The 12,492-nt window shown below is 43.6% G+C and overlaps 1 protein-coding gene across 1 annotated transcript in view; it reads right to left on the bottom strand.

The window, feature by feature from the left end:
* LOC128271349 (box A-binding factor-like) overlaps window positions 1-12,006 on the bottom strand; it is a 59,594-nt gene extending 47,588 nt beyond the window's left edge. The window contains exons 1-2 of the mRNA XM_053008833.1: window positions 11,542-12,006; window positions 7,425-7,778 (exon numbers count right to left, since the gene is read on the bottom strand). Coding sequence (XP_052864793.1) covers window positions 7,425-7,569 — 145 coding nt within the window. The 5' untranslated portion in view covers window positions 7,570-7,778; window positions 11,542-12,006. The remainder of the gene's footprint in view (window positions 1-7,424; window positions 7,779-11,541) is intronic.
* Between the last annotated feature and the right edge of the window lie 486 nt (window positions 12,007-12,492).

Consider the following 12,492-nt stretch of genomic DNA (forward strand, 5'->3'; position numbering starts at 1 on the left):
GCCAGCAAGTCAAGCTTGCACCAGTTGGTTAGCAGGCTGTTCAATAAGTTCGTAGCCTCGACCAGAAAACACATTTTTATGGTTTGAAGTACACTTTATTACTCAGTCTGGACTTCCTGAACATCGATACACTTGTTCCAACAAGCCTCCAACTTATAACTTCCATCCCTGAAGTGAGAAACTGGAGGGGCTTCAAAATACACTTCCACAGCTTTCTGAAGCCCAATACTTCAGTCAAAATATTAGTTATACTGCTCAATGAGATAAAGCCTTATACTAAATCTCTTTTTGTGATTTGAGAGTTCTTATAGACTTTCAACATTCGTTCATAATTTTCCTCTACTTTTGAACCTCCAAAAATAAAAATTAAATCACTGCACGATACTTAATTTTTTCTATTGTAAAAAATTCTGTGACATGTCGATGGCTTCTAAAAAATATTAAGCGACCGATTGAAATGAAACTTCACTCACGTTCATATGAAGAGTGTACCAATACAACAACAAAAATTAGCCTCGTAGCAGCACCCTCTCTTATCGAGGCTACGAGCTTATTGAACACACTAGTACACTAGTGGCCGCATCGAGACGCTAGCTCCAAACCAATTTAAACTCAATGCAAAAAGAGTCACTTCTTATCGACGAGTTAACCAGCGATCGAACAGGACATTTCGTCTCGAAACGACGAGCTTCGTGAGCTTCGAACCTCGCACAATGCGCATGCAACTTAATGTTGCCTTTCGTGACGTCACACATCACAATGGATGCATTTCCATTCCAGCCTCTCAAATCTCAATATGCACTGTACGCGGCTCACGCACACACACACACACACACACACACACAACTCTCGTTCTCTATTGCTCTTTTCCTTTCCTGTCTCTCCACTGTACTGCGACCTTAAAAATACAAGGAGAACGCGTTTTCGTGGACTGCCTCCGTGGTAAGGCGCAACGATTAAAGACTGCAACCCCCGTGTCCGGGGGTTGGTGAAGCTGCTGCAAGTTGAATCAGATGTTTGTTTCGAAATACAAAGAAGCTGCATTACACATACACAAAGTCGAAGAAGGGCGTAGCGAGCCGACTCTCGTTTTCGGCGGATGGAGAGGATCTCACCGACCGGTATGCCACGCGTTTCGATTAAATTATCTAGCAGCAACGTCAGCAGCGCAAAAACTTTTCAACGATAACCTACAAAATGGCATACCCCGCACATGCAGCTCGTTTCCAAGAATCACCCACATTTTTTTCGAAGAATCACCCACAGCCACGACAATTTACGGCTTGGGTTTATGTAGCTTAAGGTCACAGGCACTGGACTGCAAGGGTAGCTTTCGGTGTTATGGGTGGCTTCCCTGATATGCCCATTAGCTGTATCCAGAAATCTTCCGGATCTTCTTCATTTTCATCCGAACGATATCCTGCCGGTATCCTGCCGTGCATCGACCGGAAGAAAGCGTAAACTTTACTGATATGCACTGCCGAGCAACTTGAACAAAGCCAAACACAAAGCACTTTCCCTTTGTCCCGCTCCCCCGAAGCTCCCACGCTTAGCTCTCCGGCTCACCGATCACGCACACGGGCCACCCTTCCACCGCTAGCTGCCGCCGTCAAGGTTTGGAAAGCTTCCGTTTGATTGAAAGCGCTGAGCCCTTCGAACCGTTCACCTATGAATCGTGTTGCACCTTCACCTCGGCGCACCGGGTTACGTTCGGCTAAGGACGCACGGGGGTTGATTTTACTTCCGATACACACACACACAGCAGGCAGCGGGCAGCTGCCAAGTTCACAACATCACCCTTCCCCTAGAATGGTTGGCGAGCGACCGTCTGTTTCACGCACGCACGCGATTGCGCCGGAAACCCGAAGTACCCGAAGTGTTCGCTGGAAACGCGGGTTGATGAGACACGCGTCATCCGTTCGCTCCGGTTCTAACCACACTGAGCAGAGTGCAGGGCCGGGCCGATGAAACTCCACGATTACCCTCTGCGGTCGGCGCCAGACGTGAGGCTTGCGCAACGCACAAACGTTGGCAGGGAGCAGGGCAAGCCACGAGACTCTTACTTGCGTCTCTTTTCAACTCTGGGAGTCGCTACTCGCTGCCCGTGCCCAGTTATACCTTTACCTTCAATATTCTGTCAGGATTCGAACTCAAGTCTTCTACGCCCAGTCATATTAGTCCTATAGACCCTCTATAGATGGACACTAAGGCAGCAAACTTGTGCGGCGCGATTACTGAGACAACCCTTTTGCTGCCCCTTTTGACCTTTATCCGTACCCCGTCAACCGTTCGCAAGCAAACGTCGTAAGGCGTTCTTCTGACACCACGCACTCAATTGATAGTATCGATGCCAGTGTACGACTCTTGAAAAGAGTTCAGCTTCTTTGTCGTCAAGCGATTCTACATTGAACCTTGTGCGGTGCCCTTATGGAAACATCCGATGGCCTGATCCGGAGTCCTTTGGACGAAGCCAGGCAGAAACGCGGTGGTATTAGCCAGCAATCGCAGAGCCATTGGGAAGAGGGCGCAGCCAGACTAAGCGACGTTTGACCTAAACGTCCGGTAGCAAGTACGACGGACCTGCACCACCTGTGCTCGGCTCCCAAACCGGACACAGGGACACCGCGTCAGTGAATGGCACACCGCCACATACGACACGCTCGTACGCCCTCTGACCGTATGCCGTGGGTCTCGTGACTCGTCTTGCTCGTTAAGTGTGCAGTTTATAGGCTGCCTTAGCAGGCCGCAGGGTAGTGGACTACGGGCGCTTGTTTAGGTGACGGAGTCGAAGCCGACTTGATCTTGAATGCACTACATTGTCTGCTACCTTTTGCCTCACACAACCCAGATGATTCCGCAGGTTCGTTCGTTTCAGATCCACGATTAATGGCTGTGGACGCCGAGGACGCCCAGTTTGCGTTGCTGACGCTGTCGAAGCCACAGACTGTTGATGGATATGCGTGCGTATGTACGCCAGAAAATGGGGTCTGTGTGTCCTCTTTTGGATGGCCACCAACAGGTAGCTGCGCTGCACTGCGCGTGTGAGCTTTTGGGCCAAAATTTATTCAAAAAAGGAGAACATGATTTAAGCCCTAAAGACAGTAGGACAGATTTCGGAGCGACGATAGCACAGCCACAAGATGAGCATGGATGGTTTTGTTGTACCGTAACATAAACCAATTTCAGCTTGCTGAGCTGCTTCTTTAATATGTATTATTGTGCTAAAACTTTCACTGCTTCAGTTGTGAAGGTTTCCAATTATTATAAAGTGAGCTAATTATTTAATTTAATTAATTAAATTATTATAAAAGTGAGCTGCAGTAGTAATTAATTGCAATGCCAATAAAAACATCATTGCTTAAAAAGAAAAGTTTTCAAAATGAACACAAGACATCTTGTGTACTTTTCACTACCAAAACATAATTTATGAACGCCATTTCCGTTAGTCAGACCAACTGCAAAAATAACCAATCTAAAATTATATTAAACAAAATCGTTTTAAAACTTATTTGATACGATGAAACATGATGAAGTTGTTGTGGAAGACAGCCGATGAATGAAGAACTGTTATCGCAACAAATTTAAACCACCTTAACATTCAGCTCCATTGGCAGCCGAAGACATCGGCAAAGTTTTCTTCGTCACAACATTTACTATATCAAGCACAGCATTTGACCTTGTAACGAAATGTCGCTTTCGTGTTGCTAGATTTTTCTGTATATTTTGCTTTGTCTCCTTTCACTGCACAAAAGTCTCAAATGAGTAATGATGACCAGGAGTCAAGGCAACGAAACTTGGCGAACTTTCAAACTAGCAGCTTGCTTGTAGCATATAAACTACATACAAAAGCGGTAGCAATAACCAGTCCTAGACACCTTATCAGGATTCATCAACAGAGAAATTCAACAATTTCGCAATGTACGCCTGAAGGTAAAATGGTGGCGGTAAATTACAAAAGGTTTTTTTTTTCTCCTGTAGCCAATCCACCACAAAACAATTGCTTGGCAAGCATGGTTCGAATTCGTCGGACGGTTGGAGCAACGTCGAAAAACCTGTATGACCTAACGACCTGATCCGATCACAAAGCCGCGACGAGTGTTACGCAACAGATTGGGTGTAGTGCTGCCGAAAAAAGCATAACATTAAAGTAAAAGATCTAAGCTTGGGTTTATTTTTATTGTCATGTCAAGTTTAGCAACAAGGACAGCAAATATTCCACAATTTTCTAAGGGCAAGTTTGACGGCAACTACTGCAACAGCTAGAAACATCACTGCATACATCCACAACAACATCACCTTTTTTGCTTTACGTGGCAAAAGTAGCACCAAGTTATGCTCATGTTGGCAATGAGTTATGCCGCTGCCGATGCTATGGAAGTTAAGCATAGCCTGTGTACATTTGCTGAACGGATCGCTAAATTTAAGTGTTTCCCGACCTTCTTCCCAAAGGCAACTTACAGAACAGCTGAATAGATTTCTATTGTAGACGACATTCCCTTGAACCTGGCCTGGATGACGGATGATGCTACGCACGCTGTCATCGTTATCTAGAAGGCCGTACCACGGTGATCGGTCCTAGGTGCGCAAGTCACCTCTGGTGGGATGTTTACACTTCTATTTCAGATGAGATAAAGCATGAAGCCATTTTGTTGGACCAGCCAGTGTGCTCCATACGACGCATGGAAGGTTTTTCACTGCCGCGGTTCGTTGATGAACTTTCCAAGGGCGTGCGGATGAGTATCAGGTTCAGTAATTGCTGCAGGTTTGAGTACTTTCTTGTGTAATTGGAGTTCGAATGTTCTCGAAAAAGTATCGAGTTGTAGATTAAGAAAGAAACGAAATGGATTAAGCTGCCACAGGAAGCAGGAACATAAAGATTTTTGATTCCTGGACAGCAAGTTTGCGCACTACAATGTTATCACTACGAACACGTTATGCATATTGCATAATAATCCCTAGCACATCCTTTTTTTGGGTATTTCCGAAACCACAGGAAACCAACGGCACCACTTGAAACCCAATCTCATCTGATCCCCTTCTATCGACTGTAGTAGTGTCTCTGTTTGCAGTCATTCCCCCGCAGATCGAAGAATCTTGCTTTCTTGCATCGTATTCATTACGGATGGAAGCAACATATCAGCGTCACGGTTACCACGCAGTTTCGAGTAAACCGATAATTTACTTCCGTTTATCTTGAAAAAGCTTCTAACCGCTGCATCACCACACACAGCACAACCGACCAAACCGGATCGACAATTTTTGCAATCGACAGAACGAAACTGCACACCGGCTATGCTGCTGCGCGGAGCTCTCCATCGACCAAGGCCATTCAATGGTAAAATGTGCTTATTGGGACAGATGTTTGTAACCCTTTAAGCGGAGCACCAGCGATGTGCAATGAGGAAGTAGTCTTGCAGATCGCAACTAGAGATTCTTGTGCTTAAAGTTGCTCAATGGCACGCCCGGGTGGTAACTGGTGGGAATGGAGTATTTCTTGCCAAACAGATTCGACGATCGGTTCTGGCACTAGTAAAGTAGTGGACTGGCGCTAGCATAGTGATAGAGCACTGCTGGTGTAGCTGGTATAATTTGGTGGCTTATCGCGATTTGACTTGTTTTCTACTTCCAGATGAAATGTCTCAATCTGCCTCCCTTTAACCCTCATTCAACCGGGCCCGCAAGTAGCGTACTACTATTGAAAGCGACAGTTCATCTGGGTCAGCAACAGACGCTACTCATTAACCTTGTTTCGTTATGCTTAATGCGGCCGAGGTTCAAAGAAACACACCGTTCCAACGTGCAATGCTTTTTCCACAGGTCCGAACTCAAGCCCAGCTTCTTTTTGGAACTTTAAACATTTTTTTCATAATAAAAAGGTCACGGTGTTCGTGGCCGGTCTTCGTACAGGTCTCAGTTAACTGCTACATGGCTAGCTGGTTGATGCAAGACTTCGGGGCTTTAGGGCACTTCGTATGATGGCACCTGTTTGCACTCCTCGTGAGCCACACCTGATTCTACAAGTTTAACTATAAGAAAAATAATTATTTGAAGATAAAGGTGTACGAAGTGTGACACAGTGCAAGATCAAGTACGGTACGAGTTGCTCTTGCCACAAACCTCGTTTGGAAGTCGCGAGGTCTATTAGACGATTAACTAACTGAAAGGTTTATACTGCATTCCGATAGAAAGGTATTGGTGGTTTAATTAAACGGTAGAAAACAGTTTCCGTTCCGTTCTGGGAACGGTCGATGCCTCGGGCATGTTTTCGAGCGATGTTTAGTTGGCAAGTTTAGAATCGTTTTGCACCATTGAGCATCCCCAAGCGACAAGCGCACAATTGAGAAATTACTGCTTTTGTAACTGACATACATTAGGATAAGTGCTTAGTGAAGACCCTTAACATTCTAGCATTTATTGGCAATTTACTTCCACATTGTCCACATTACGTAGCTGTTGGTGTCGTTCCTCAATTATGTAATTGTTGGTTAATTTAAATAAAAATGCTAAACGATGTCAAAATGGTTTTATAAACCGTAATTTTTATCATACCACTTGACTAGCTCTTTGAAAATATGATTCAAAAACTCTCTCTTCCTTCCTTTTTTTTGTTTCGTATTTGATAATTTGTTTCGTTTTGTAGGTAGGCGACTTTAACTACTTCAACGCTTACTTATCCGACTACCACAATCGCCGAACAGTCCTTTTCGCGGTCGAGCTCCTTCATGCACCAACTCGTTATTCTGGGTGTGTGAACATCACTGTTCATGCAATCCCGCCATCTCAAACGAGGCTTACTACAAGCCTTTGTCGTTCTGTGTACTTAAATCGTGTACTGGGAGGTTCTGTATAATCCCAGCCCAGACCGTCTTGACACGAGATGTGAGCGAAGTAGTTTCTTCAGACTTTAGAATGCACTGATAACTGATAATACCCTAGCTAAAATCTCCTTCGTTATGTCGTTGTTGATACTAAATAACCTTTGACTCTAGATAGGTGAAGCTCGAGTCGATATCGAACATTCGGTTCGACGGAGAGCCTTCGACCTGTATTGTCTATAACATCAACATAGACCAAAATCGGACTGGACTTGAAGTAGATGGTCCCTGAGGTTCCTGAGCGACAAGGAATCGATTCATTATCCCATAACCCAGCTTGTGAATCCCTCTCTACACTGTCACTCCTCTATTTCTACAAACTCGGATACAATCCCGTCGGTGCCTGTTGCTTTGTCATTCTTTAAATTGATACAGTGAATAGTCCAGACAACAAAAAACTTCGTCAGCTATGGACCACGCCATGCGTAAACCGGATTTTGCCTGAAACAAAGTCCTTCGACGACAATAAATACGGCCCAATTCATACTTTACGAGTAAAAAAGTCCTCCGACGATTATTTTCTTAATTCGATGTTCTCCATACACCTACCTGCTTGATGAGGGTCATGATTTTCATGCCCATGGTGGTGTGCGTGGTGATCGTGGTCATCCTGTAAATGATGTTTCAGGTGGTGGAGATGGGCGTAGAAGTGATGGTGATGTAGGACGCAGGCGAGATCGGTACAATTTAACATAGTTCCGCAGGCCGAGGTGGCCGAGTGTGATGCTCGGTGTTAACTTTCAGCTGCTGCTTTACGCTCGTTATGCGTGATTTTTTTTGGAATCCACCTCCACAAAATAGCTGCCACAGTAAGTCACTAAAATGGCGACCCGCCACTCCTGCGGACGTTTCTAGAAGCTGCAGTTTTCAGGCACTACTCGGCACGCATCGGATTACGGACATCTGGGGAGAGACAGTACAAAAATACTATTACTGATTGTGGTGAAATCGTTCTCGTTTAGCCGTTTCTACTGGTGTAAAACTATCAGACAAAATAACTATACTGTCGAGCACAGTAAATAAATTTTTATAATAAAACGTTCTCTACGAAACTCTACTTGTGACTCTGATAGTAACTGTATATATCGGATGCTGTGACTAGCAGTTTTGCTTTAAGGTCGGGTCTTGTCTGTTTCACGACGTCGCTGCTATCCGAGCTGTCCTTGACTCCCTTCAAAGATCAAAGAGGTGTTGCGAATGTTGGAGTTGGTGGGATGATTAGTTTACGTTCGACACTAACCGATGCAAGACACCAAAGACACCTGCTCGTGCTGCCTATTCGACTATAAGTAAGCTTAAATCCGGAGCCCTGCTGACTGCTTAGACAAGGCGCATGGGAGTGAAACTGGCCAAGCTATGAAGATTCGCAGATAAAACTTTTTAATTTATCACACGAGATCCATACAAGCCAGCAAACATACGCAAACGGCATTTTCAAGCACGCCACAACTTGGGCAAAATAAGGAACACCGATGCAACAAAACGCTATGTCGCCGAATGGACTGTAAACGTACGTTAAGTAGTGAGCAAATTAACTTTAAAAGAACTATGTTGCCCAATCAAACATAAATTTATTATGTTTCGATCTAAATTTATTAGGAATAACTTGTATTGTAACTGATCTGCTTGATCTTGCACCCGTTGATAGAGTAGTCGGCAACGCTCGTCCTTGTTGGAGCGCAGCGGGTTGGAGCGAGGCCAACAACATCGCCCGTAAAAACTACATTATTACAAACAGCAACAAAGCTTAATATTGTCTCAGTTTTAGGACAAGGTTCGTTAATTGCAATTGACGAATGAAAAGAAGAACCACTTATCTCGACACAGAGCAAAAGAAGAAGATGTAACTGATTTACACTGATCTGTAACTAACTACATCAAGAGAAACCAAAACCAAAAAACTTGCCGGAATATTTACGAAACCAACCATAAGATTCATTGATCTCACTTTCGTTTTAAACTGGTCCTGCCTTATCACTTAGGACCATAGTAAATGAAGCTAAGGCTTAGATGAAGGGCTAACGTAACGTTAATTCCGACTTCTGTCGAGTAAGGTCAAAAACGGACATATCGAAAAACGGACTTACCAAAACCTCAAATTTAACACAATATAAAAAGGAACAAATTTGATCCATTGTAAACCGCTACCTGGTTCTTCATTTTACTCTTGGGTTTCGTCAACACCCAGCGTAGCTGTGCTGTGTCTTCGCAGAGAGTAATTTCGGTCGAGTTCCAAACGACACGTAACACGTTGTCATTACGCAAGCGCTACAGCTTGAAGCCACCAGCGCAATCGGATTGAATCAAAGAGCATGCCTGGCCGAGGCACGCGTAGGCTGTTCCATGATTTGGTTTTGAAAGTCAATCACTCGCACTGTTTCCATGATTGGTCGTCTACTTTTTAAACCTCCGGGGCCTCTGCGATTGGGTGATGCACAATGTAATACCCCTTTTGATCGACATTCGAAGTCAGAGGATTCACGCGTGCAATTCCGTTGCATTTTGCTTCAATCTTACCCAGCAACGTCAGTAATGGCCTCCTGTGCTTCACTGAGGAGCACACAACACGCAATATCTCCAGCAAATGCCATAGTCGTTCATGTAGGCATGAAGTGAAGCTATGTTATCTATTTCTTGTGTTATCACTCTATGTCTTCACTTTCTCGAGGCATTTTTTATTCGTAGAACAACGGACCGGGACGTATTTATGAGGCAGACATTGCACATTGATAGAGTGGCACGTTTCGACGCTGTAGTTAGCTCGTCAATGCAATCAAGGAAAGTAAAAACACATGTGCGGGAGTTATTTGGCGCTTTCTTATCAGGAAAATTGTAGATGTAAATGAATCACAAATCCATTTATTTGTAGAACAAATAAAGAATTGTAGAATATAAAACATCGCACAAATAAAATCCGTTACTACAAGGAAAAATAAAATAAAAAAAAACCGTTACTACAAGGAAAATACAAATCATTTAATTCAATCAAGACACACAGTTTCCACAGGTTGTATCTATTCTGGGTCTTATCCCTCTTCAGACTTTTTGACATCGAGACGATTTTCAGATCGTTAATACCATGTTTCACTCATGCCATAGTTGATGAGTTTTGTAAAACAGTAGGTAATAAATGTAAATGTAAAGTAAATCAAGATTCAAGACAAGAATCAAGACAAGTACACGATAGCGACTAATAGGCAGCAGCTGTGTTGCGGCAGCTGGTATGGAGCTCATTTGCGTTAAGCTACGATTTGATTGACTATGTGAAACCAGCCCTTGAACCTGCGACTCTCGGACTCGAACTTCGAGCAAACCGGAAATGTTCGATCAATTGGGAGGTTTAATCGAGCCCCGACATTGAATGGTCAAATCAGAATGTTGTCACATCAGAAGTGAACAATACAATCAACTTAGTGCCTTACGCTCGAAGATATGTACATGTTATATCGACTTCACTACAACATTACACAACTGTCTTTTTTCTATCAGTCATTTTCTTTTATTTTATCCGATTCCTTCGAAGTTGTACTACTTTTCAACACGCATTTTGAACAGAAAGCTGCGTTTTGGCACTGTGTGCGGAAACCGACCACAAAATCACTTTCGAATCTCAATTGCAGCACGGTACTAGGCACAGTCGTAACAATTCATGTACGCTTGCCATGCTCGCATTCAGCAGTAAAATCAAACATAGACATTCCCATAGACAGGCAACCCATAGTGGCCGCAACCCTCGTTCAGCTTTCCAACAAAATGTAGGTCATGTGCTGATAAAAAATAACGGAATATCAACGCAAATATTGATGGTGTCGCAATGCCGACGGTTTCTTGTTCACCAAGTATTTCTATCATAATATGAAAGCTTTCAGGATGGCTGATTATTTTCTTCTTTTTCTTTTTTATTTTCATTTTCTAATTTCATCTTGTTTATATTGTCATTATGTTACTGTTTCTTCTGCATGATGTGGCTTATGAGCAAATGAGCTACTTTCCAGTTACGCCACCTATGTGAGTCCGACGAGCAATGCAAATTAGTGTAGTGCCGTCGCAAACAGGACCGACGACAGCAATCTGAGCATAAAGAGACAGCCATAGATAGACGACAGAGCAACCGTGACGTTTTAGTGTTAACATTTACTTTAAACACATGGTCTAGCATGGACGATGTCACATACACATACTCATAGTATCGCAATACCCGCTCCACCATCATGCGTAACAGAGCCTTGCGTAGCCATGCTTACAGGTGGTAGGAGGAGGGGAGCAACATACTCTATGCTTATCTGATCCGCTGGGGTCATCGGAAGATTGTATACCGTTCAACTCCTCCGTTCGTTTGTTTGTTCAACAAATCACGGACACAAGGATCAATCAATTAGTGGCGACCGAGAAAAATATAATATGCTACCATCTGAGGACAAACGGGGAAACGTAAGAAAGACTTAGATGATTAGCAAAATACAGCTCGAAGGACAGAAACGTAAAAACGTAGAGTATTGCTTCTTATCTGTTTACAGTAGCTTTATAGTTGATATGTGTTTATTTTTCTACGGAATCTATTCTAGGCTCTTGAAATCAGCTTCATAAACATGATTCTGTTTCGAAGAGCGGAGAAAAGAAGTCTTCTCTTCTCAAGGATGGCTGTAGTGATAAAGCTACGACTTACCAATTGCTCGTCGTACCAAAACTGCTTACGGCATTCGTTCATGACCCTGAAGGATTCCACCGCAAAACAGGCCGTAAATATTACATCGATGAATTTTCGCAATTACGTTGACAATTCACGCCCAAAAGATAGCAAACACTGCACAGAGCGGAAAGCACTAGCGAACTACGGAACGAACAAACTAATTGCTTTGAATACCTTATGGAACTAGGGACACTTCGAGTCGCATGATTACAGCACTTCCGCACTGTAGTATCTCAGCGATGAAAAGGATTCAGCGATGAGGTTCCAGTTGCTTTCGCTATTAGACGGTGACGGTGATTTAGTCACACTTCCCGCGTCTAATGTCTCGCTTTCTTTTCTTGCTTTATTTCACTTCTGTCTCAGCCACTGAACTGAGAGCTTACACTGAGGTTTACACGGTATCACTATCTTTTTCTCTATCTCTCTTTCTCTCTCGCAACCTCTTTCTCTTTCTATTTGTTGACCCCACGCACACTACTTCTTTCCTTCACATCGCTTATTCAACGTTTGTTGTCGATTGATGATAAGGGCGGTTTCAAAAGATCTTTAATCGTACCAAGTACGAACGTACCAGAGAATGATCGTGCCGACGATGCTGGAGTCAGATGAGTGTCAGATCATATACGAGTTTTCGTAAAAACATTCACGGTTCGTTAACTCCCAAATCATCTTTGCATACTTCCAAAACCTGATCCACTCCAGTTTCACTCAACTAGGAATATGTTTGTCACTTGTCACAGGGCAACTTCATACGACCAACGCAAAGCGTCTCCACTAACAAACATCACTTGTCTATCGACCGTACTGATTCACGGGTTGTTGATAGCAGACCATTCTGTGTGGCATCATTTTTCGAGTATACCTAATGTATTGCCCGCTTGCAGATCACTCGAGTATTCGCTGCTATGGAAACGGGGATTGATAAGA

The sequence above is a fragment of the Anopheles cruzii genome, chromosome 3, assembly GCF_943734635.1.
Source record: "Anopheles cruzii chromosome 3, idAnoCruzAS_RS32_06, whole genome shotgun sequence".
NCBI lineage: Eukaryota > Metazoa > Arthropoda > Insecta > Diptera > Culicidae > Anopheles > Anopheles cruzii.